The sequence below is a fragment of the Phocoena sinus genome, chromosome 4 (assembly GCF_008692025.1).
Source record: "Phocoena sinus isolate mPhoSin1 chromosome 4, mPhoSin1.pri, whole genome shotgun sequence".
NCBI lineage: Eukaryota > Metazoa > Chordata > Mammalia > Artiodactyla > Phocoenidae > Phocoena > Phocoena sinus.
The window spans coordinates 99685362-99712905 of NC_045766.1; the positions used below are offsets into that span (position 1 = coordinate 99685362).

General features: G+C 34.5%; 1 protein-coding gene across 1 annotated transcript in view; it reads right to left on the minus strand.

Annotated features, from left to right (window-relative positions):
• EPHA6 (EPH receptor A6) overlaps nucleotides 1-27544 on the minus strand; it is an 863031-nt gene that overhangs the window by 342784 nt on the left and 492703 nt on the right. Inside the window, exon 6 of the mRNA XM_032630346.1 lies at nucleotides 10288-10412. Within this exon, the coding sequence (XP_032486237.1) occupies nucleotides 10288-10412 (125 nt within the window). The remainder of the gene's footprint in view (nucleotides 1-10287; nucleotides 10413-27544) is intronic.

Here is a 27544-nt window from a genome sequence, read left to right on the forward strand (position 1 = left end):
CCATTTCAGTCTATAAATTTAGATATATTCTAAAGTTTTAAATGAAGTATATTTACTTAGTTCTACCAATTTTGCTTTTTCCTCTTTTGGATGTATCAAATCTTTGACATACTAAATCTAGCTTCTGTAATTTTAAACAAATCCATTTTTCAAATCAAACAAAAGGTAGTATGACTCTTATGAAACAGAAGACAATTTAAAGCTAGAGGAGTCAGTAGACATTTGTAATTTTCATATGCGTGCAAACCTTATACTAGATGTGTAGTGCAAATGTCTTTCAATTTCTTTCTATTCAGATACGTTCAAATCATACAGATGCTGCTGTTGATGCAGTGCTGGCACCAGTCCCAGGTTTGCGACCATGAAAATCTCTGCTCCAGGCACTTTGGGGACTCCCTGGGCTCACTAAACCAGACAGGCTTCTACATAGGGTGGTGTTTGCTACACAATACGGAAATTGGCAATGAAACCTCTGTAATGAGTGTTTGTATCAGTAAATTCCCTTGCCATCCATTTTTTTATCAGGTAATGTTGTTTTAATTAGTACCAAATGCTCATATCCAATTTCTCTGTGGTGGACATGGCAACAAATAAGAATTATGAAAAGAAAGGAAAAAAGAGAACACAAAACTTTTATTTAGCAGCTCAGGAATTTGCTGATTCCATTAGAAACAACCCAATTGTATCTGAAACTGACTTGGTCCCTTATTTACTGCATTTTGCTTCGGATTAATACTTTAGGTTCAAATATCACACAAGACATGTAACATCTACAGAGATTCTAGCCAGTTATAAAGATGGCTCAATATTTAAGTTCACATGTATGTTTAGAGGGTTGTGGTTATTCTCCCTCTATCCATACCTTTAAAGTGAGGTAATGGAGAAGTGGTGCCTCTAGAGACTTCAAGTGTGGTCCTGGGAGAGGCACTGCTAGCCTTCCCTGTGAGCTGTTTCAAATGTAAACCCTTATCCCACCTCCTTTAAGCCACCTCCAGTCAACTGAATCAGAACCTGCATTTCAACAAGTTCCTCCTGTGATCCAGGAAATCCATAGGCCCTTTCCTCAACCACACTTTTCTTAGTTCCTATATGAAAACCATGTTTCAATTTACATGCAAGTTTACATTTATGTTACAAAATGCACACCTTAGATGGTCATTGTGGAAGGAGGATGCAGAGAATAAATGAGATATGTTTCTGTACCTAAACAGTGGATAGAGGTAAGAGTAGCATTCGTGGAAGCGAACAGAAAATTCTCTTCCACTTTTGGGCAAACACCTAAGTGAAGGAAATACAACAGAAGAAAATAAGAAATGTATATTGACAATTTTATAAGGAAGGAAAGAAGGATTCTTTTCTTTTCCAGTTGATTATTTCTACAATAGTTGCTTCATATATTTTTAATCAAATAAAGATGCAGATTTACTGCTTATATTTTTTAGGAAAAAAGTATTATTTATTGAATTGTTATCTTGGGGGAAAAACTACCCTGAGAAAGTAGAATAAGAGGGGAGAGAAGCAAGAAAGAGACTTATTGTGCAAGTTTTTTGTTGAGAAGTACGAGACTTTTACAAAAGATACCAATGATTCAACCTCCTATCGAAAGAGACTACTTTAAATCATCCCTGAGCGATGAAATTATTTCCCATAATGAAAAGCTTCCCACAAATCTCTTCACCTTTTTTTTAAAAAACAATACAGTGTTTTCATGACATGAAATTACATCTTTTATATAAACCTCATAGATACTGAATTCTATAATTGGTAGAGTAGGTGAAACAATGGCAAGTTAAACAAATTCAGAATTTTATAATTATTGACCATCTGTATATAAGAAATGTTTCCTTTCTTATGATGAGATTTCTTAAGCAAAATCTAAAAACTGCTGACTGGTAAAAAAAAAATTAATGAGAGAATTGTAAGGAAAAGACTTTACCATTCATAGGTCTTTAAATATTGGATGTAAGAATAATGAACTATTATGGAGGATTCATGTTTGCAAAATGAGCTACCAGTTGGCAATCAGTGGAGCTGTACAACACCCTGGTGAGGTAGGTATTTTTTATTGCTGCCAATTTATAGATGCAAAATGGGCAGCAGAGAGTAAGGAAGGGAACCTAGAAAATCAGCATCAGCAGAAAGCACTGACTTTTCTGAGACATCCAGTTGTGATGCAAGTAGGTGTTAACAACCACTTATTGCCTGGGTTATTTTGGTGAAGTTACTTAGGTCTCTTGTACCTTAGCTTCTTCATCTGTAAAATGGGAAGGGTATTAGTACTTATTACAAAGCATTGTTATTGGAATTGAATTGCTTAATACATAAAAAACACTTTTAAAAGTATCTGGCATATAATTGGCCAACTATCGTTGCCTATGAATTATGAGCTATGTGCCTTTCTGAGTACTAAGGATATGAACGTGGACAAAAGAAATCCCTGCCCTCATGTGCTTACATTCTATTTATTAACAGAGCATTGTCTCAGCTGATGGATATCAGTGTGTGTCCTTCTTATGAACAGGTAGAAACAGGAAGTTCTCGGGGCTTTCTTTCTTTTTTTCTTAATTGTTAGGGGTAATTTCACAGTGGTTGGTAAGTTGTTTCAATTTCCTCTGAATGAGTTCTGAACAAAGAAAGGATTTTATTACTTTCTTTAGAATTTGACTGAAAGCAAACAGTGGTGTTAGGCACTGACTCAAGGTTGGGTGACACTGTACATTCCTGCCTCCTTTATCAAAGATAAGGTGTCCATATGTGCGTGGGTTTATCTCTGGGCTTTCTATCCTGTTCCACTGATCTATCTTTCTGTTTTTGTGCCAGTACCATACTGTCTTGATTACTGTTGCTTTGTAGTATAGTCTGAAGTCAGGGAGCCTGATTCCTCCAGCTCCTTTTTTCGTTCTCAAGATTGCTTTGGCTATTCGGGGTCTTTTGTGTTTCCATACAAATTGCGAAATTTTTTGTTCTAGTTCTGCGAAAAATGCCAGTGGTAGTTTGATAGGGATTGCATTGAATCTGTAGATTGCTTTGGGTAGTAGAGTCATTTTCACAATGTTGATTCTTCCCATCCAAGAACATGGTATATCTCTCCATCTATTTGTATCATCTTTAATTTCTTTCATCAGTGTCTTATAATTTTCTGCATACAGGTCTTTCGTATCCTTAGGTAGGTTTATTCCTAGATATTTTATTCTTTTTGTTGCAATGGTAAATGGGAGTGTTTTCTTGATTTCACTTTCAGATTTTTCATCATTAGTATATAGGAATGCCAGAGATTTCTGTGCATTAATTTTGTATCCTGCTACTTTACCAAAGAAAGGACAGCCTCTTCAATAAATGGTGCTGGGAAAACTGGACAGGTACATGTAAAAGTATGAGATTAGATCACTCCCTAACACCATACACAAAAATAAGCTCAAAATGGATTAAAGACCTAAATGTAAGGCCAGAAACTATCAAACTCTTAGAGGAAAACATAGGAAGAACACTCTATGATATAAATCACAGCAAGATCCTTTCTGACCCACCTCCTAGAGTAATGGAAATAAAAACAAAAATAAACAAATGGGACCTAATGAAACTTCAAAGCTTTTGCACAGCAAAGGAAACCATAATCAAGACCAAAAGACAACCCTCAGAATGGGAGAAAACATTTGCAAATGAAGCAACTGACAAAGGATTCATCTCCAAAATTTACAAGCAGCTCAATAACAAAAAAACAAACAACCCCATCCAAAAATGGGCAGAAGACCTAAATAGACATTTCTCCAAAGAAGATATAAAGAATGCCAACAAACACATGAAAGAATGCTCAACATCATTAATCATTAGAGAAATGCAAATCAAAACTACAATGAGATATCATCTCACACCAGTCAGAATGGCCATCATCAAAAAATCTAGAAACAATAAATGCTGGAGAGGGTGTGGAGAAAAGGGAACACTCTTGCACTGCTGGTGGGAATGTGAATTGGTTCAGCCACTATAGAGAACAGTATGGAGGTTCCTTAAAAAACTACAAATAGAATTACCATATGACCCAGCAATCCCACTGCTGGGCATATACCCTGAGAAAACCAAAATTCAAAAAGAGTCATGTACCAAAATGTTCATTGCAGCTCTATTTACAATAGCCCGGAGATGGAAAGAACCTAAGCGCCCATCATCGGACGAATGGATAAAGAAGATGTGGCACATATACACAATGGAATATTACTCAGCCTTAAAAAGAAATGAAATTGAGTTATTTGTAATGAGATGGATAGACCTAGAGTCTGTCATACAGAGTGAAGTAAGTCAGAAAGAAAAAGACAAATACCGTATGCTAACACATATATATGGAATTTAAAGGAAAAATATGTCATGAAGAACCTAGGGATAAGACAGGAATAGAGGCGCAGACCTACTGGAGAACGGACTTGAGGATATGGGGAGGGGGAAGGGTGAGCTGTGACAGGGCGAGAGAGAGTCATGGACATATACACACTAACAAACGTAGTAAGGTAGATAGCTAGGGGGAAGCAGCCACAAGGCACAGGGATATTAGCTCGGGGCTTTGGGACAGCCTGGATGGGTGGGAGGGGGAGAGTGGGAGGGAGGGAGACGCAAGAGGGAAGACACATGGGAGCATATGTATATGTATAGCTGATTCACTTTGTTATAAAGCAGAAACTAACACACCATTGTAAAGCAATTATACCCCAATAAAGATGTTAAAAAAAAAAAAAAAGGTTGGGTGACAAAGACAAACAAGAAATGATCTCCTTTATTCAGGGCCTTCCAAACTAGTGAGGGAGTCAGATACACACATATATGACTCTAATCAAGACTGTCTTTGGTAAATATAATAAAAGAACAAAGAAGCAAGAGAAAGAAAAGTGCTATGGGCAGAGAAACAAAGGAGAAGAAAAATTAAAAATGTGAAAACAAAGGGTAAAGAAAGGAGGTAGGAGCAGAGCTAAGGGAATGCTGTATTTGATGTTCAATGAGAGTTTTGATATTTAGTGACTGCAAGAGGGTCTGCAACATGTCGAAGGTGGAGACTGAGGGGTTGGGGACAGATGATGTCTTATTGACTTATTGAAATAACTTTCTAAGCCCAAGATGGAACCGCTCCCATCCGGAGTGCCAAGTCAGCAAACCAAAACTTTGATAATTTTGTGTCTCTGTAAAAGCTCTGCTGGATCAAAAACTCAGTATATCCACAGATGGCCAAGAAGCACATGAAAAGCTGCTCAACATCACTAACTATTAGAGAAATGCAAATCAAAACTACAATGAGGCACCACCTCACACCAGTCAGAATGGCCATCATTAAAAAGTCTACAAATAACAAATGCTGGAGAGGGTGTGGAAAAACGGAACCCTCCTACACTGTTGGTGGGAATGGAAGTTGGTGCAGCCACTATGGAAATCAGTATGGAGGCTCCTCAGAAAACTAAAAATAGAATTACCATGTGATCCAGCAATCCCACTCCTGGGCATATATCCAGAGAAAACTATAATCCAAAAAGATACATGCACCCCTATGTTCGTAGCAGCACAATTCACAATAGCCAAAACATGGAAACAACCTAAATGTCCATTGGCAGATGAATGGATAAAGAAGATGTGGTACATATATACAATGGAATATTACTTAGCCATAAAAAGAATGAAATAATGCCATTTGTAGCAACATGGATGCAACTAGAGATTATCATACTAAGTGAAGTAAGTCAGAAAGAGAAAGACAAATACCATATGATGTCACTTACATATGGAATCTAAAATATGACACAAATGTCATATTTCTGCTATCTAGGAAGCAGAAACAGACTTATAGACATAGAGAACAGATTTGTGGTTGCCAAGGGGGGCTGGTGGGGGAGCGATGGACTGGGAGTTTGGGGTTAGTAGATGCAAACTACTACACATAGAACGGATGGACAACAAGGTCCTACTGTAAAGCACAGGGAACTATATTAAATGTCCTGGGATAAACCATAACAGAAAACAATACAAAAAAGATTGTATATATATGTATAACTGAGTCACTTTGCTATACAGCAGAATTAACACAACATTGTAAATCAACTAAACTTCAATTAAAAAAAAAACACGCAGTATATCCAGTTACCCAGTCCCCAAATGCCAAGCCAGCTCTGGGCTCTATACTTCTTTCCTTGTTCATTCTCACCGTAAACAAGGTTGACTGTGTGGCTCCAGCCAATCAGATATTTTCTCTTTTTCTCTCCCTTGTTCTTTATTCCTTGTGCTATAAAAGCTCCCTGCCTTCCGGCCCACTTGGCACTTCCTTGAAAGGAGACCATCCACTTCATGAAGTGTTATATAAAGTGTGTATCACCTAAATTGTCTTCATGGTTTTTAACAGTTCCCTCATTATGAGGAGTCTCTACTTTGAAGAAAAGCATTGTTAGTAAGTAAATACAAAATATAAACTTTTTTGGTAACATATGTGACTTTCTTCATTATTTTAAGTGACTTTTCATATTCAAACTATATTCATGTGAGTTTAAAAAAATAAAACACCTTTTGAGTATGAAAAGAGAAAAGTAACCAAGAATTGGGGCAGTATAATTAACTGAATAGAGAGTATCTAATTAATTATAACCCACAAGCAATATATTTTCTTCTTCATAGCCCTCTCATCTCTCTCACACACACACACACACACACACACACACACACACAGAAACAAAAGACAATCATAGCAGGGTTTTAATTTTTATATATAATTATGATGTGAAGATTATTCCCTGTGGTGATGTATTTTTTTAAATGTGTGTATTTAATTTTAGTATACATAAATTCTTTGAAAGATAGTATAACATATCTATATAACTGTACAAACACAAACATAGCAGCATTTGGAAACAGCTAAAAATGGAAGAGATTATCTTTCTGGACCCTTATTTTACAGATGAGAAAACACGCCTAAGAAAGTTAAGGTCTGAGCCAAACTCAAATTTTTGAACATTTACACCAATGCCTTTTTCCAAGCAAAGATCACTGGTAACAACAATATGTGTTTGACCTCAGATATTTGTAGACACTTCACATTCTAAGCAGCTTAACTTCTCTCCTGATTTACAGAATAATGATCCTAACACAATACCTTAATAAAACAGCATGAATTCCTCAGAGAATGGAGGAATATTGATCATTTGTGTATTAATTAAGTTTAGCAATATACTATATCTTTGATTGAATGATTTTTGATCTTTGATTGAATGAATTTAAATGCCATAAATTAAAGACTGAGGCACCAATATTAAAGACTGAGGAGACTGTGGATATCATAGTGAGCCAAGGAGTAAAATTCTCTCCTAGCTCTCTGAGCATTGAGGTGCCTTAGTTATTAGTTGGTGTGCCATGAGATCTACTTGGATCACCTTTACCTGTTCCTGCTCCCACCCCCTAGCTTCTATGTGTTTTGCATTTAAAGGCTTGTACCTACCATCTACTTTAGACACCTAAACTTGGGCAACTGGAGCCACAATGGAGAACCAGATGTGCCTATGACATTTTCCTGAATACCACATGTATATGTCCATTCAGGCCTGTGGTCAATGACTGACTGGAGCCTGAGTACGGAAGCTCAGCTTCTTTGTCTCCATACGATGAACTCTGAGACGTAATTTAGACTCCAGAGCTCCCCTGCTCACTCTGAGTTTGATTTGCATCTTCCTTCATAGTCCTGCCTCCCCATTGTCTTACCAGTTCTCCTGGGAGGGTTCTTCATTAATCACTTACACACGAATTCCCATCGCAGGGTCTGCCTTTGGGCAACTTGATCTAGGACAGCTACCAAAGCTATTTAGGATCTATCCATCCATCCATCCATCCATATTTATCTATATTTGCTACCTCGCTCTCTCTCTTACCTCCATCTATGTACTTCCACCCCTCATCCCATTCTAACCCAATAGGTAACACCTAAAACAGCATATTTCCATTCCATATTCTGTATGTTAATATAACCACACAAAAATATACATAGATGGGGGAATATTTGTGTTCCCAAAATAGGAGCATTTGTACATGTACTGCTTTGTATTTTGCTTTTCCTACTGAACTATATTTAGATTCCTAATAAAGAAATTAGCACTTTTAACTAAGAGTTCTATTGTAGGTTGCCCTAGTTATAAGCTTTATAAAAATAATTCTTGGGAGGAGAAACTGCATTATAGATATAGATAGATATATAAAAGGTACAGCAAGAATCTGAAGTCATAGTTGGGAAAAGTTTTAATGCTGTCAGTCATTTTATGCTTTCTCTGAGAGGTTTGATATTCTAACATCTTGATTGATTGCCTACACATTATGTATTTATGTATGAAGATATAATAATTTTTATTTAGTTTGTACATAATTCCCATGCTATTGTGCTCTGATTCTATATTGTACTATATAATATGCCAAATATTTCCCTAATGCTTTTTAAAATGATATTTAATACTGACTTCATACACTCTTCATCTTCAGGTCTGGTCAAAATTAGTCTTTACAACCCACTAGAAGAGTTGATATCTTTATTTCCATTTTATAAATGTGAAGTCTGAGACATAGGGAGATTAATAGACTTTTTCCTGACCACAAGCATAATGAGAGTCAGAGTCAGTACATGAATTAGGAATCCTTTGCTTCCAACTCCATGTTTAATCCATTAGCACTGGATCACTGCCATTTTCTTACAAAATAAACTCCTTCGTAACATTATTTATTCTATCATTCAAACATGGATATTATATCAATGACCATCTTTCAGAATATTATGAATTTATAAAGTTTTGACTGGATTAATGTGGTTCTCTTTTTATGGAATCGGTGTAGTTTTTCTTTAATTGGAAATATTGCAAGTTATTTTCGTCTTCAAACATATGAAGTAAAAATGACAATAGAATAAGAGTGATTTTCTGCATATGAAATATAACCTTTATAAAACACAGAGAAATATTTTTATTCTGAAAAGTTGCTTAAAAATATGTGTGCATTGCTTTTTAAATACTCTGAATTTTTGAGTACATGAAGATATATTTAAACGAGTGGATGGAAAATACGTATATTTTTGTGACAGGATGCTACGGGTTGTAACATTTGAAAGAATAGCCCAACAGGATTTCTGAGCACATGCTGGCTAGACCAATGTGCAGAATCTATAAGCCAATTAAACTGAGTCAATTCCTCCTTTCTTAGACTACGGATTTATCCATGTCAGTTAATAATAATGATAGTTTTCATTGACTACATAATTATGAAATTACTAGATACAGCCATGCAACTGAGTTACTTCTCCCCTTTTCAAAATTACATTTGCTCAGAAGCAGCAGAATAGAAAAATAAAGACTTCTATTTCTCTTCTTGCCCTATGTTTCTCCATAGGAAACCTAATTTATTTGTGATGTTCCTTTGCTTCTTGTAAGTTACAGAAACACAAGTTCTTTCTTATTTTAATATACCACTGGGAATTATATATAATTTTTACATTATAATTTTTTAAATGTAATGCTCACTTTATCAATATTCCAGGGTAGTACCAGCCCAATGGGACATATTATCAGAATTGACTATATGTTCTGCTATAATATCTATAGGACAATATCATAATAGTGAGGGATGGAGGGAAAAGCATAAAGAAAGAATGTATATGAATACCATAAAACTGAGTAAGTATATAATTTGGGAAAATATAGTAACTGAGAACAATTTTAAATGACAGAAATAGAAACTAAGGTTAAAAGTTGATTTATTAACCATATTTATCTTGCTAACTTATAAAATAAATCAGCTGACCTGAATGTAAAGAAAAATTTTAATTCATCAGCTATTTCCATTTAAACCTTAAATCATACTTTCCAAATTTTAGCGGACTGTAACTTTAAACTCATTGGCAAAGGATATGGCCTACACGAAATTGCTTTAGATTATGGTAATTCCATTTTACTATTTCTTCCCAAGTGAGTTTTAGAAACAATGTTATGTCAATTAAACTGTAAGTTGAAGGAGTTACAACTCTCTATTGTAAAACTCCCTAGAGTAAGTGAAGGTAGAGATGAACATCTTGTGTCTTCTACTTTAATTTGACATAAAACAAGACAAATTAATTAAGAAATTATAAGCACAATAGTATGCTGGAGAATATTCAAAGACATAGTAGGTATGAAGTTAGGCCGAAAAAGAATAGCTTTTAAAGTAAAATAATATTGTATAACAACATGTTTAGTATATACATATATGCATATATATGTATATGTAGATTTTTAGGAAGCTCCAAATAAGACCTACTTTCTCATAGTACTTGATCTCGTAGTCCAGTATGGGTCCATTGGAAAAAGCAGGTGCTTGCCATGATATGGCAATGCTATTTTGGGATGCCCAGTCCTTCCTTACCATACCTATCAGGGAAGGTGCTGAAAGGAAAGAAAATAACTGAGAATTAATTGGCAGGAATCATTCTCCATAATCCTTTCTTTAATATTTTGTCTTCTAAGGAAAACACAATTCTTGTTGAAGAGGACATTAGTTATTGATGTCAGAGTAATATGATAGGATCTCCTTTATTCAATCCAAATAAAATATTAAAATATATTTAGAAACATTATTAAGGAACATAGGAAAGACTCAGATAGTCCACGAATAAGGACCAGAACTCATCATCTCTGGTTTTGTTAGAGGACAACAATTTTTCTTAAACTGGCTTTGGTTTGGGGCTACAGCTTGAAGTACAATAGACTTGACTTCTATATTTAATCAAATCTAAGTCTGCTATAGAAAATTGTCTGCAATTACAAGATCATTTATAGACTTTCCTTCAAGACTTGGTACTTTATAAAGTCTTAGTACTTTATAGAAGTTTATATCACAAACTTCTTAACTACAGTAAATTTTTGTTTACCAATGTGAGGATTATTTCTTTTGCATGGTTTCTATGACATTTGAATAAAACCAAAATATTTAATTTCTGAAGTTCATTTTCACAATCATGTCTATCTTCTTTTTCTATATAACATTGTTTTAACAATCCAATCCTAACCTAAAGTAATCTTGTGTTAAACTTCAAAATTTACCTAGAATGTATATACTGCAGTTTCTTTTATCTAACAAAATACTTCTCATTTTTAAATATTCTAATTACTTATAAAAGGAGTTTTTTACATAGAAGTTAAAACTCACTCTTAAAAATACAAACTAAATATACTGAGATACCATTTCTCATCTATTAGATTGGTAAAAAATCCAAAAATTTGACACCAGGCTCTGGGCTAGGCTATGGGGAAAAGCACTTTAATACATTGTTGGTGTAAAGGCAAAATGGCACAATCCTTATAAAGGGAAATTTAACAATTTAAGGCAAATTACATATTCATTTATGCTTTGGTTTTTGGGACTCTATCTGAAAGAAACACTGCAGAAATACAAAGTGACATATTTATAAGACTACTCACTGAGATTTATTTGTAAAGATTGGAAACAATTTAAATGCCCATCAATAAGGGACTGATTGAAAAAACTATACTACATCCACCAGAGAATTATGAAATTGTAAAAAGGAATTGAGACCATATATAAATACTAGAATGGAGTTATTTCAGGATATATTTTTAAGTGAAGAAAGTGAGATGGAGAAAAATGTATAAAAAACTATGTAAGGATAAACCTAGAATAAAAACGAATAATAATGGTTACCCTTAGAGGGTGGGAGGCAATAGGATGGACACTACAGGGTGAGAAGCAAAACATCTCTGAATATATCTTCCCCTGAAGAGTTACTTTGGAACCCTGTAAATATTTTAAATAATTAAAAAACAAATTAACATTTAAAAGAGCAATCTCAAAAAATCAGTAGAAAGAAACCTGTGTATTGAGTTGAAAGTATAGCCTTCAAGAGGAACTACTTAAAATGACATTAAAACACAGTAACTTAACTTACATACCAATAGAACATATTTTAAGTACTAAAAAACTGCAAAAATTATTAAACTTTTTAGTAATGATATTGTTAGTGGTACTACTGGTATTGTAATTCTGAATATGTGTGTGTGTGTGTGTGTGTGTGTGTGTGTGTGTGTATTGAGGCATAAATCAAATGAGTAATTTTGTTGGTGTTATTGAGAACTAGGATTTTTTTCCTATGGGAAAAAAGGAGATACAGATGCCAGACCAATGAAGGTAAGTAAAAACCCTATACCAGTAAACTCGAATTAGAAGTTTCATTATGAACTCATGATATCTTTCCAGTTCATTTTCAGAAATCCATTCAAATGTACCAATCGCAGTTGAAAATAGGATTTGAAAAAATTGATTCTCTATGATCAAGATGAAAATTCTTTAAATTTATAAGAAAGACTCAAGTATTAAATGTGGTAATTTACTTCCCAATGTTGCCTTTGTATCTTAAGGATAAACTATTCAGTATTTTCTTAAATTTGTGAGAATGACAAGTTTGGTTGTCCTAAGGAATTAAGTACTTTAGAAAGCATATTTAAAACTCTTTCCAGCTGTTCAGTGACAGCACTATTGCTGGATTAAGATATATTCTTAAAATGAGTGATAATTATAGAAATTTATAAGAAACAGAAGTTTGTGCCATAAGCTAAAATAGAAATGGGTAATATGATAAATAAGAAAGTGTTCTGATAATTCACTATTTAAATTGAGTCATATTCACTGCTAATAAATTACCATTAATAAATTTATTATTGAAAAATGCATTATATTGAAAAATGCATTAATGTTCTTGAATTATAGTATAATAATGTATTAAATGGTGCTTTATGGAAAAATTATAACTTTAAAGTGAATAAAACAAATTACAAGTTGATTAAAGTATATCAGTTTCTTACAACTTTTGAAAATGTCCTTTTCATGTATACAATCTTATAGTTTATTTTTCAGTTTAATGTACAATATCACAAAGCAATATTACCAGTGTATTACTTTTTGCCTCATAATTATTTAGCACTCAAGGTCAAATGATATAATCCTTGCAAAACTTATAAGAAATTCAGTTAGGCCAGTAGCATTTTAGAATGACTACTGGTTAAAATCTAGGTACTATCTTTTCTATTTCCATTTCTCCAATGGTAAATTAATTGTACAGACACATCACGTAAATTATATGAATCCTCTTCTATACTTTTATAAAAGAGAAATAAAGAATCTATTCCCTAACTACATAGATTCTTCACTTACACATGGACTTCAGGGTCTAAGATCTATGAAAATCCTAAAATTTCTTACTTTTGCACATTCCTTTCATATGTAAACATCCACGTTTTACATAGTTGTTAAATATACTTAATTCTAGATAATTCTATTTTAAACCATATATTCTTATCCCTATTCCATACTTTAATATAGTTTCTATAATTTTTACTTCAATGGCTAAAATATTCAATTATGCTGATACTTTATCAAGTCACTCCTCTAATGTTGGATGTTGAAGTTTCCAATATTGTCCTGTTAGAGTTCTGACGTTTTAGGCACAAATTTTTGTGCATAAATTTTGATTTTGTTAAATTATTTTATAGAGAAAATTGCTTTATATAATTTGGATTTTGTGTCATACTATTATTTCCATATTGCTTTTGAAAAAAGCTGTATCAATATACACTAAGCATGCATTTTAAACACTTAATGAGTTTGAAAGCAGATGATGTGGGAAACAATTAATAGGTCAATAAAACCCAAATGCTGCATTTTATATTTTCAGAGAAGAACAACACTATACAGAATTTCATTTTAAAATAAGGTTTCAATGCATGAAACCTAAAGCATTTGTTTTGAATATATTTAATGAATTTGTCTTAATAATTCAAGTTTACATAGCATCTGAATTTGGCATATTGTGAAAACACTGTAGTGCCAACTGATATAAAGCAGAAAATACGTTCATTCCTCCACATGAGAAAAACTGATTTTAGGACACAAAAGGGCAACTAATTGATCTTTACTTCTGATTCTAAAAAGTCAGAGAAGGAGAGAAATAGTCAGGGAAATAATATCTTCTGGAGTTTGTCAGATCAGAGGCTAACTGAAAGACCTGAAGACTCAAGCAATGTTTCCTGAGTAAGAATTATGTGTTCAGTATAGCCTTCAGCAGAACTGTATTTCTGATATACATCCTTTCTTAAACTTTCAAAAATCTTAGCTTTGACCGTCAGCATAAATGATTGTTGAACAGATTACCACATTCTTGAAAATGCTTTTAACACAAACCTTTTTGATTACTACATTTTCTGAATCTCAAATAGTCTACCAAAAACTGTGTAACAAAAATTGAAAATAAAAGTACGAAGTGGATTTAGTTAGCAAAAGAGATCTTATTCACACTCAGAAAAGCTTTGTTTTCTTATGCTTACGTGGAGATATCTGAAGAAACAGTGAATTGTTCTAGTTAGTTAATTATTTTGCTCCTAATTAAGAGTTAATCAATTTTTATTAAACGTTTACTTTATACCATGTATGTTATCTTATTTCATTCTCATAAATCTATGGGAAGGAGACTGTCTCCACTTTAAAGATGAGGACACTGAGGTTCAGAGAAGTGAGCAATTGTTTAATGACAAGATGTGAAGGCCAATTTTGACATTAACTCAAAAAATGTCAAGGTTATTTCTTGAAAATTTAAAATATCAAACACTAAAACTACAGTTCAAAATCACACTGTGGATTATCACAAATATGTCTTATTTTGAGCACGTAATCAAGACTTATGCCATGGGTCATGAGATGATGTGTTTTCCTAAAGATCTATCAAATGTTGCTAATTCTCAGTCATCTACTAAGCATAGTGGGCATATGAAGGTTTATAAATCGGGATAGCCTGTGTGCATGAGTGTGTGTGTGTTTAGATGAGAAACAGAGAAATTGGGGGAAGGGGAAAGAGAGTGAGAGCGAGCGAGTGCACACTCTTATGCACATGTGTTTGTGACAATGAAAATCTTAATAGTGAATGTTAAGTAACAGAATCGTAATATTAGAACAGACCTTACAAGTCATTTAATACATTTCTTTTCAGCAATGCAGAAAACCCTTCAATGCACCACTGATAGCTGAGTATCCACTTCTTAATTCAGCAGTTGCACTAAAGTGTATACTTCTTCACAAAGCTATCCATTCTATTTTTTTGTTAACATCTTTACTGGAGTATAATTGCTTTACAATGGTGTGTTAGTTTCTGCTCTATAACAAAGTGAATCAGCTATACATATACATATATCCCCATATATCCTCCCTCTTGCAACTCCCTTCCACCCTCCCTAACCCACCCCTCTAGATGGTAACAGAGCACAAAGCTGATCTCCCTGTTCTATGCGGCTGCTTCCAACAGCTATCTATTTTACATTTGGTAGTGTATATATGTCCATGCCACTCTCTCACTTCATCCCAACTTACCCTTCCCCCTCCCTGTGTCCTCAAGTCCATTCTCTACGTCTGTGTCTTTCGTCTTTACTCCTATCCTGCCCCTAGGTTCTTTAGAACGCCTTTTTTTTTTTTAGATTCCATATATATGTGTTAGCATATAGTATTTCTCTTTCTGGCTTACTTCACTCTGTATGCCAGACTCTAGGTCCATCCACTGCTCTACAAATAACTCAATTTCGTTTCTTTCTATTGCTGAGTAATATTCCACTGTGTATGTGTGCCACATCTTCTTTATCCATTCATTTGTTGATGGACACTGAGGCTGCTTCCATGTCCTGGCTACTGTAAACAGAACTGCAATGAACATTGTGGTACATGATTCTTTTTGAATTATGGTTTTCTCAGGGTATATGCCCAGCAGTGGGATTGCTCGGTCATATGGCAGTTCTATTTTTAGTTTTTTAAGGAACCTCCATACTGTTCTCCATAGTGTCTGTATCAATTTACGTTCCCACCAACAGTGCAGGTGGGTTCCCTTTTCTCCACACCCCCTCCAGCATTTATTGTTTGTAGATTTTTAATAAAGGCCATTGTGACATGTGTGAGGTGATACCTCACTGTAGTTTTGATTTGCATTACTCTAATGATCAGTGATGTTGAGCATCCTTTCATGTGTTTGTTGGCAATCTGTATATCTTCTTTGGAGAAATGTCTATTTAGGTCTCCTGCCCATTTTTGGATTGGGTTGCTTGTTTCTTTGATATTGAGCTGCATGAGCTGCTTGTAAATTTTGGAGATTAATCCTTTGTCAGTTGTTTCATTTGCAAATATTTTCTCCCATTCTGACGGTTGTCTTTTCATCTTGTTTATGGTATCCTTTGCTGTGCAAAAGCTTTTAAGTTTCATTAGGTCCCATTTGTTTATTTTTGTTTTTATTTCCATTTCTCTAGGAAGTGGGTCAAAAAGGATCTTGCTGTGATTTATGTCATAGAGTGTTCTGCCTATGTTTTCCTCTAAGAGTTTGATAGTGTCTGGCCTTACATTTAGGTCTTTAATCCATTTTGAGTTTATTTTTGTGTATGGTGTTTGGGAGTGTTCTAATTTCATTCTTTTACATGTAGCTGTCCAGGTTTCCAGGCATCACTTATTGAAGAGGCTGTCTTTTCTCCATTGTATATTCTTGCCTCCTTTATCAAAAATAAGGTGACCATGTGTGTGTGGGTTTCTCTCTGGACTTTCTATCCTGTTCAAATGATCTATATTTCTGTTTTTGTGCCAGTACCATACTGTCTTGATTACTGTAGCTCTGTAGTATAGTCTGAAATCAGGGAGCCTGATTCCTCCAACTCCATTTTTCTTTCTCAAGATTGCTTTGGCTATTTGGGGTCTTTTGTGTTTTCATATTAATTGTGAAATTTTTTGTTCTAGTTCTGTGAAAAATGCCAGTGGTAGTTTGATAGTGATTGCATTGAATCTGTAGATTGCTTTGGGTAATATAGTCATGTTCACAGCGTTGACACTTCCAATCCAAGAACAAGGTATATCTCTCCATCTGTTTTATCATCTTTAATTTCTTTCATCAGTGTCTTATAGTTTTCTGCATACAGGTCTTTTGCCTCCTTAGGTAGGTTTATTTCTAGTTATTTTATTCTTTTTGTTGCAGTGGTAAATGGAAGTGTTTCCTTAATTTCTCTTTCAGATTTTTCACCATTACTCTATAGGAATGCCAGAGATTTCTGTGCATTAATTTTGTATCCTGCTACTTTACCAAATTCATTGATTAGCTCTAGCAGTTTTCCGGTTCAATATTTAGGATTCTGTATGTATAGTATCATGTCATCTGCAAACAGTGACAGCTTACTTCTTCTTTTCTGACTTGGATTCCTTTTATTACTTTTTCTTCTGTGATTGCTGGGGCTAAAACTTCCAAAACTATGTTGAATAATAGTGGTGAGAGTGGACAGCCTTGTCTTGTTCCTGATCTTAGAGGAAATGGTTTCAGTTTTTCACCATTGAGAATGATGTTGGCTGTGGATTTGTCATGTATGGCCTTCATTATGTTGAGGTAAATTCCCTCTATGCCTACTTTCTGCAGGGTTTTTATCATAAATGGGTGTTGAATTTTGTTGAAAGCTTTTTCTGCATCTATTGAGACGATCATATGCTTTTTCTCCTTCAATTTGTTAATATGGTGCATCACATTGATTGATTTGCATATATTGAAGTATCCTTGCATTCCTGGAATAAACCCCACTTGATCATGGTGTATGGTCCTTTTAATGTGCTGTTGGAGTCTGTTTGTTAGTATTTTGCTGAGGATTTTTGCATCTATGTTCATCAGTGATATTGGCCTGTCGTTTCTTTCTTTGTGACATCTTTGCCTGGTTTTGGTATCAGAGTGATGGTGGCCTCGTAGAACGAGTTTGGGAGTGTTCCTCCCTCTGCTATACTTTGGAAGAGTTTGAGAAGGATAGGTGTTAGCTCTTCTCTAAATGTTTGATAGAATTCGCCTGTGAAGCCATCTGGTCCTGGGATTTTGTTTGCTGGAAGATTATTAAATCACAGTCTCAATTTCAGTGCTTGTTATTGTTCTGTTTATATTTTCTATTTCTTCCTGGTTCAGTCTCGGAAGCTTGTGCATTTCTAAGAATTTGTCCATTTCTTCCAGGTTGTCCATTTTATTGGCATATAGTTGCTTGTAGTAATCTCTCATGATCCTTTGTATTTCTGCAGTGTCAGTTGTCACTTCTCCTTTTTCATTTCTAATTCTATTGATCTGAATCTTCTCCCTTTTTTTCTTGATGAGTCTGGCTAATGGTTTATCAATTTGTTTATCTTCTCAGAGAACGAGCTTTTACTTTTATTGATCTTTGCTATTGTTTCCTTCACTTCCTTTTCATTTATTTCTGATCTGATACTTATGATATCTTTCCTTCTGCTAACTTTGGGGAATTTTTGTTCTTCTTTTTCTAATTGCTTTAGGTGTAAGGTTAGGTTTTTTATTTGAGTTCTTCATTGTTTCTTGATGTAGGATTCTATTGGTGTAAACGTCCCTCTTAGAACTGCTTTTGCTGTATCCCATAGGTTTTGGGTCATTGTGTTTCTATTGTCATTTGTTTCTAGGTGTTTTTTAATTTTCTCTTTGATTTCTTCAGTGATCTCTTGGCTATTTAGTAGTGTATTGTTTATACTCCATGTGGTTGTATTTTTTACAGTCTTTTTTCCTGTAATTGATATCTAGTCTCATAGTGGTCAGAAAAGATACTTGAAACAACTTCAATTTTCTTAAATTTACCAAGGCTTGATTTGTGACCCAAGATATGATCCATCGTGGAGAATGTTCCATGAGCACTTGAGAAGAAAGTGTATTCTGTTGTTTTTGGATGGAGTGTACTATAAATATTAAGTCCATCTTGTTTAATGTATCATTTAAAGCTTGTGTTCCGTATTTATTTTCATTTTGGATGATCTGTCCATTGGTGAAAGTGGGGTGTTGAAATCCCCTACTATGATTGTGTTACTGTCGATTTCCCCTTTTATGGCTGTTAGTATTTGCCTTATGTATTGAGGTGCTCCTATGTTGGGTGCATAAATATTTACAATTGTTATATCTTCTCGATCCCTGTATCATTATGTAGTGTCCTTCTTTGTCTCTTGTAATAGTCTCTATTTTAAAGTCTATTTTGTCTGATATGAGAATTGCTACTCCAGCTTTCTTTTGATTTCCATTTGCATGGAATATCTTTTTCCATCCCCTCACTTTCAGTCTGTATGTGTCCCTAGGTCTGAAGTGGGTCTCTTGTAGACAGCATATATATGGGCCTTGTTTTTTGTATCTATTCAGTCAATCTATGTCTTTTGTTTGGAGCGTTAAATCCATTTACATTTAAGGTAGTTATTGATATGTATGTTCCTATTACCATGTTCTTAATTATTCTGGGTTGTTACTGTAGGTCTTTTGCTCCTCTTGTGTTTACTGCCTAGAGAAATTCCTTTAGCATTTGTTGTAAAGCTGGTTTGTTGGTGCTGAATTCTCTTACCTTTGCTTGTCTTTAAAGGTTTAATTTCTCCATCAAACCTTAATGAGATCCTTGCTGGGTAGAGTAATCTTGGTTGTAGGTTTTACCCTTTCATCACTTTAAGTATATCCTGCCACTCCCTTCTGGACTGCAGAGTGTCCACTTAAAAATCAGCTGATAACCTTATGGGGATTCCTTTTTGTGTTATTTTTTGTTTTTCCATTGCTGCTTTTAATATATTTTCTTTGTATTTAATTTTTGATAGTTTGATTAATATGTGTCTTGGTGTGTTTCTCCTTGGATTTATCCTGTATGTGGCTCCTCTGTGCTTCCTGGATTTGAATGATTATTTCCTTTCCCATATTAGGGAAGTTTTCAACTATAATCTCTTCAAATATTTTCTCAGTCCTTTCTTTTTATCTTCTTCTTCTGGGACCCCTATAATTTGAACACTGGTGTGTTTAATATTGCCCCAGAGGTCTCTGAGACTGTCCTCAAGCCTTTTCATTCTTTTTTATTTATTCTGCTCTGTGGTAGTTATTTCCACTATTTTATCTTCCAGGTCACTTATACTTTCTTCTGGCTCAGTTATTCTGCTATTGATTCCTTCTAGAGAATTTTAAATTTCATTTATTTTGTTGTTAATCATTGCTTGTTTGCTCTTTAGGTCTTCTAGGTCCTTGTTAAACCTTTCTTGTATTTTCTCCATTCTATTTCCAAGATTTTGGATCATCTTTACTATCATTTCTCTGAATTCTTTTTCAGGTAGTCTGCCTATTTCCTTTTCATTTGTTTGGTCTGGTGAGTTTTTACCTTGCTCCTTCAACTGCTCTGTGTTTCTCTGTCTTCTCATTTTGCTTCACTTACTGTGTTTGGTGTCTCCTTTTCACAGGTTCACAGTTTCCGTTGTTTTTGGTGTCTGCCCCCAGTGGCTAAGGTTGGTTCAGTGGGTTGTATAGGCTTCCTGGTGGAGGGGACTGGTGCCTGTGTTCTGGTGGATGAGGCTGGATCTTGTCTTTCTGTTGGTCAGGACCATGTCCAATGGTGTTACCTCTCTGCTCATGGGTGGGGTTGTGCACCTGTCTTGCTAGTTGTTTGGCACAGGGTGTCCTGCACTGTAGCTTGCTGGTCATTTGAGTGGAGCTGGGTCTTAGCATTGAGATCGAGATATCTGGGAGAGCTTCTGCCATTTGATATTACATGGAGCTGGGAGGTCTCTGGTGGACCAATGTCCTGAACTTGGCTCTACCACCTTAGAGTCACAGGCATGACACCCAGCTGGAGCATGAAGACCCTGTTAGCCACATGGCTCAAAAGAAAAGGAGAAAAAAAGAAATAAATAAAATAAAATAAAAGGTATTAAAATAAAAAAATATCAAAAATTAAAAAGTAATAAGGTAAGAAAAATAAAGAAGAGAGAAGCCAAAGCAAAAAACAAATCCGCCAATGATAACAAACGCTAAAAACTATACTACAAAAAAAGACAAGAAAAAGAAACGGGCAGACAGAACCCTGGGACAAATGGCAAAAACAAAGCTATACAGACAAAATCACACAAAGAAACATAACATACACACTCACAAAAAGAGAAAAAGGAAAAAAAGAAAATCTTTGGGAAGTCTAAGGTCTTCTGGCAATGTTCAGTAGGTGTTCTGTAGGAGTTGTTCCACATGTAGATGTATTTCTGACGTATTTGTGGGGAGGAAGGTGATATCTATGTCTTACTCCTCCGCCATCTTGAATGTCTGTCTCTCTGGCACCTGCTGTATCCTCCTCACATGGCTGAAGGCCCTGTATCTTCCTTCCCCTACTTGGGGAGGTTTCTCGCCCATTCTCTTTTGAAAATCTTTAACTGATAAAAAGTTCTCATATGGAGTCATTGTTTTCTTCCAATAACTTCCACCTAGTCCTAGTGCTGACCTTTAGTATAAATAGAATTAACTCTTCCACTTTGCTTATCTATCAACCTTTCTTCTTTTTTTCTTCTTTCTCTTCTTCCTATCCCTCTTCCTTCCTTTATTCTTTCTTCATGTCATTCCTTAGTGCTTTTCTGTGTCTCTTTGCTTTATCCTCTCCTTTCTTTTCTTCCCTGTGCTTCTTTCTAGAAAGATGTGTATGTGTGATTTAAAGGAATTATAATCAACATGATGAAATGTGAATTAAGAACAATTATATAATAAATAAATAACATAGACCAGAAAGTACAACTCAGAGCAGACTTTTAAGACTATATGATTTTCCCCTTTTCTTTGCTAATGAACCAATGGGTATAACTGCAGAGCAAGAACATGTAATAGTGTTTCTTCTGTGTATGCGCAGAAGAGAAACACACTATACTCAATACAGTAATTTTACTTGTGAAATGTTGTAAATGTGATATTTATCATGTGAATTGACATTTTTTGAAACCTGATAACATGCTTCCAAGTATTTCTGATCTATATCTTGTTTTGGAAATGTTTATTAAATATACTGTGCTTTAGATAGCATAATATATTCTAATGATATCTGCTCATGATGTGTTTTTTCCTGTAATCAGAGTTTAATGGTAATATATACTGTTATCTACTTTCCCTGTGTGGTTAAAACCTGATTATGTGTTTGAGATATACATGTGATACTTACATACAGCAGAATTGGTGCTTTCTTTCTAGTTTCTGTCTCTTTTCTAGACCTGAGTATAACACTGTGATATGTTCAACCATATGACACCTGTGATAGGATGAATTATGGCCTCCAAATATTTCCACATTGTAATTCCCAGAACATGTGAATGTTCTTCTCTGGTAAAGGGACTTTGCAGTTTTGATTAAATTAAGGGTTTTGAGATGAGATTATCCTGGATTATCCAGGTAGGCCCAATATAGTCACAAGTATACTCATAAAAGGGAGGTAGGAGGAGACATCTACATAAGAGAAGGCTGTGAGCCAAGGAATGCAGAAGCTGGAAGAGGGAAGGAATGGATCCTTCCTGGATCCATGCTATAAAATGCAGTTTCTTTGACATGTAAGGGGGAAAAATGTCCTCAGATTAGACCAGTCTGAGATTCTGTTGACCTTATTATTACCTGTCAAGTTTCAGTAAAACGGTGATATATATTGTGCCAGTATTTTCTAGGAATTTAACATATACCATCCACCAAAATCTCAGAAAGTTGGCATGGCCCTAGAGAAAAATCAATAATTTGTCCCTTTTCATCTTAACTTCACACAATCTCCCTATTCATAATATTATATTAAAATAAAAAATACTGGTTTTTAGTAATTCTTCTAGGTAAAAGTACTATTATTTGAACTGTAAAATTATATATAAAATTATATAAATAGATTTAAAATATAATATCTTAGTTATATTTGAAAATGGTTTGTAACTTCTGGGCCTCAGTTGCTTCATCAAAAATTCTGAATCATGTTCCAGGTATAGGAAAAAATGAACCAACTTAAATATTATCAAAAAAGAGAAAAAATTATATTAAAATGACCAGGAAAGTCATCTATAAGTAAACGACTAAAATCATTTTAACACATATTGTGGAAAGGAAGCAGCTAAGTGATAAAGCCTGCAAAAATATAAATTCTAAAATAATGTAATGAATAAAGTTTTACATACAAATTTTATTGCTGTACTTAAAAAAAATTCAGACTCTTAAAAGAAATCCATACAGTAGATTTCAATCAAGCTGTTTAAAAAATGATGTAGACATACAGGCATGGGGAAATAAGTATAATATTTAAAGTGACAAAACAATATGCAAAATGGCATGCATGCCATGATTCAAAACATTTTAAAAATAGCAAATGCCCCCAAACTGTATAACTAAATTGTGTATCTATTTTATAACTAAATTGTGTATCTATTTTATAACTAAATTGTGTATCTATCAAGACCATTTTGGAAGATTTGGAATGGATCATGAAGGAGATAATGACCAGTTCCTCTCCAAATCTTAATTCAGCAGCATTAAAAAAGGTCATTCAGGGCTTCCCTGGTGGCACAGTGGTTGAGAGTCCGCCTGCCGATGCAGGGGACACGGGTTCGTGCCCCGGTCCGGGAAGATCCCACATGCCGCGGAGCGGCTGGGCCCGTGAACCATGGACGCTGAGCCTGCGTGTCCGGAGCCTGTGCTCTGCAACGGGAGAGGCCACAACAGTGAGAGGCCCGCGTACCCCATACACACACACAAAAAAGGTCATTCAGTGGTGCACCCACCACGAGGATGACCCTTCTCCTGAGGTTGATGAGAACAAAGAAAAAGAAAGGGATAATATCCCTGTCTGGGAAGAAGGATTCCTGAAAGTTTTCCAAGGAACACTTTTTGAACTTACTCTGGCTGCAAAGTATCTAAACATCAAAGGTTTGCTTGATATCACATGCAAGACTGTTGCCAATATGATCAAGGGGGAAAACTCATGAGGAGATTCTCAAGACCTTCAATATCAAAAGTGACCTTACTGAAGAAGAGGAAGCCCAGGTAGGCAAAGAAAACCAATGGTAAGAAAAGAAGTGGAATGTTGTGCCTGACACTGTAACAGTGAAAGGCTTTTTCCAAATACTATTTGCACTACTCTGTTTACAGTTGTTAATATTAGACAAACAGTAGACAGACGCAACAGCGAATCAACTGTATTTGCAGGATATTGTCCTCATTGAACCTGTTGTTTCAGTACAGATTCCAAACTTCTGGCTGAGTTTCTTCTAGTGTGATCAAAAGTTTCTCTTTTCTTTGCTCTGAAAAAAACTGAACTGTGGGTTCTCTAAAAAAACAAAACAAATATATATATATATGTGTGTGTATATATATACACATATATATGTATATATAAAAACTATAATAGCATTAAACTACTAATAGCTGTTTACCATTACCATGCTGGCCTAGGAAAACTAGATGTTAAAAGAGCAAAACAGACATAAATCTAATAATTGTCTGATAGTTACTGATTTTTAAATTATAATAACAAATTATTACATTATTCATAATTTTTAAAACTGATTTAAAAGGAATATGATTTTATTTCAAAGAGCCTAGCTAATCTTAGCCTTAGCTCATTATTCTAAAGATTGTTTTCAAAAATATAATTAAAAATTTTAATAAATTTCAGAGTTGATTCTAAATATTAATATATTTATAAGCTATGACTATGAAGTGATACATGTGACTTATGGAGGTGTCATCAAATTTTAGTTACCCTGTATTTCCGTCATCCTTGAATTTAAAGGAGGATACAAAATTGCAGAGAAAGCTAGCTGAAAGATGACTGGCTTCAAAAGTTTTTTAAATGAAGAAGTTTTATGAAAATTAGTCTCATAACTGTTATGGATTTGTTTATGAGATGTCTCAAGAAGGAAAAATAAAACCTTTTTCTATGCTATTGGACCCCTAAGGTGCATAAACAGACCAGAAAATTTCACTCACATTTTAGGGCTGTGAAACAGCCCATGGATAACCTTGGGAATTTTAGAAGACAGATTCACGTATAAGGACTTCTATTCATATTATAAGGTAAAATAGAGCAATTACCTGTTTTCCCTTAAGATGGAAACACAGACTAGCTTAAGAATTCTTTGATGACTTCAAATGGAATTGATTTTGATGTCTGAACTCCTAAAACATTTATTGTTTATTCCACATGACATCTAGCATTGACTGCCTTTATCTTAAGCTCTTGCTATTCTATTCCTCTTTATAGAATAAATAATAATATACTGTAGTTCACTTTTCAACTTCTCATGCTCTTTCACATATATTAAATCACCTGAAATACACTGTAACTCTGTAAGTACACTATTCTCATTTTAAAGTTGAGGAAATAGGATCAGACTGGAAATAACTTACTCACAATTACATAAGAGATAAGGAGCAGACTCCAGACTGAGTCCAGCATTTACCAACTGTACTTTAGGAACTGTGTCACATTTCAAGATCTGAAGCTCCCATAGGACCTAGTACAGTGCCACACAAACACATTAGGTACCTTGCATGTGAGTATCTCTTTTATTCAGAACTTCTTTAAATCTTGTTTCAAGTCTTCAGACAATTGTCCTGCCCTCTGAGTTTCTGTTCTATAAATCCCTTAAGGTACCATGTGAACACTATCTAATTAATTTACATATTCCATGTATATAATCATTTTATGAGAGTAGAATTAATGTAAGAAAATAATAACATATAATAATAATATTACCAGAAAATAAGGATTATTGCAAAGTGATAAGAGTGTGAACATATGGTGATGATGAAAATGGACATTACACCATAATTTGATTGTATAATATTAAAATCCATCTTGGGTTAGTTATTTTTCAATGTTTTCCATTATTGAACTGTCTCAATTGAAAATGTATTTGGACTGAGAAATAAAAGCAAAACCCAAAATATTCTGAGTTATTTGATTATCGATTTTGAGTGCTTCCAATATCAACTAATTCCAAACCCATTTTCATCATCCTGATACCTGTTCCACCCCCTAAGCTGAATCCTCACTTTCCCTCGCCACAATTTAACATCTCTTGATCAGTAAAAGTCTGCTGGATTCTATAATTTTATAGGTTGTAACGCTAAGATTCTATATGCTTTTTATGTAATCTAGCTGTACAATGTTTAAAAAGCTGTGCTTTGGGTTTTTTTCTCTTACTTTTTGGAAGTGAAAGTTATCTTCACAATTTTATATAAGTACATATTTGTTGTAGGGAAGCAAAATTCGCCACCACCTAATGTGTCTCTTTGGCATGAGCATTAATTTAGGTTGGTTATTAATTTTTTAACTGAAGTATAGTTGATTTAAAAACAAGCAACCTGATTAAAGAATGGGCAGAAGACCTGGATACACTAATATATGTTTCGATATTTTTACAGATTATACTCTATTTAATGTTATTACAAAATAATGTCTGTATTTCCCTCTGCTGTACAATATATCCTTGCTGCCTATTTATTTTATACGCAGTACTTTTTATCTCTTAACCCCATATGCTTATGTTGTCGTTCATCCCACTCTTTCTCCCCACTGGTAACCATTAGTTTGTTCTCTATATCTGTGAGTCAGTTTCTGTTTTGTTATCAGGACTAAAATATTGCCTGCCATATCAGTAAACAAACTATGTTGCAGCCATCAAGCCATTACATTACAGTTGCCTGCAAGGCGAGCCCTGAGGGAACTCAGGATGGAGACAAATGGGCTGCCCACTGCCAAGCCCTTCTAGCTGTCAGCCACTGCAGCCACCCTGACAGAGAGGCTGAGGAAGCTCAGAATACTAGCTCCAGATAGCTGAGGTGCATATCAAAGGAATAATTTCAGTGAGCTCAGACTCTTACATCTTCCCACACATAGAAAAGCAATTCCTTAACTTGAGAAATCTAGTTTTCTTTTTATTAACAGTAGTCTTTTGATGTTCTGACTACCTGATTTAGTTGCAAAAACTCCTACATATCCTGGTTTCTCCCCTTCCTCTTCCGAGCAGTCTCTCAGCGCTATCTGAGATGCTGTCTCCTGGGCTTGAAGTCTTAAGAGTATCTGCCGAATAAAATATAGCTCTCAACTTTCAGGATGTACTTTTTTTTTTCAGTCAACAGTTATATGCATTCATTCATTTGTGTTTTTAATTTTTTTAGATTCCACATATAAGTGATAACAAAGAGTATTTGTCTTTGTCTGATTTATCTCACTAGAGAGCTCAGAAATAAACCCATGTGTCTATGGTCAATTAATCTATGACAAAGGAGGCAAGAATATACAATGAAGAAAAAAGAGTGGTGCTGGGAAAGCTGGACAGCTACAAGTAAAAGAATGAGATGAGAACATTTCCTCACACCATATACAAAAATAAACTCATAATAGACTGAGGTCCTAAATGTAAGACCTGAAACCATAAAAATCCCAGAAAAGAACATAGGCAGAACACTCTTTTACATAAATCGTAGCAATGGTTTTTTTGGATCTGTGTCTTAAGGCAAAAGAAATAAAAGCAAAAATAAACAGGACCTAATTTAACTTAAAATCTTTTACAAAGCAAAGGAAATCATTGACAAAATGAAAAGACAATCCACTAAATGGGAGAAAATATTTGCAAATGATACCATTGATAAAGGGTTAATATCTAAAATATATAAACAGCTCATACAGCTCAATATCAAAAAAACAAACAATCTGATTAA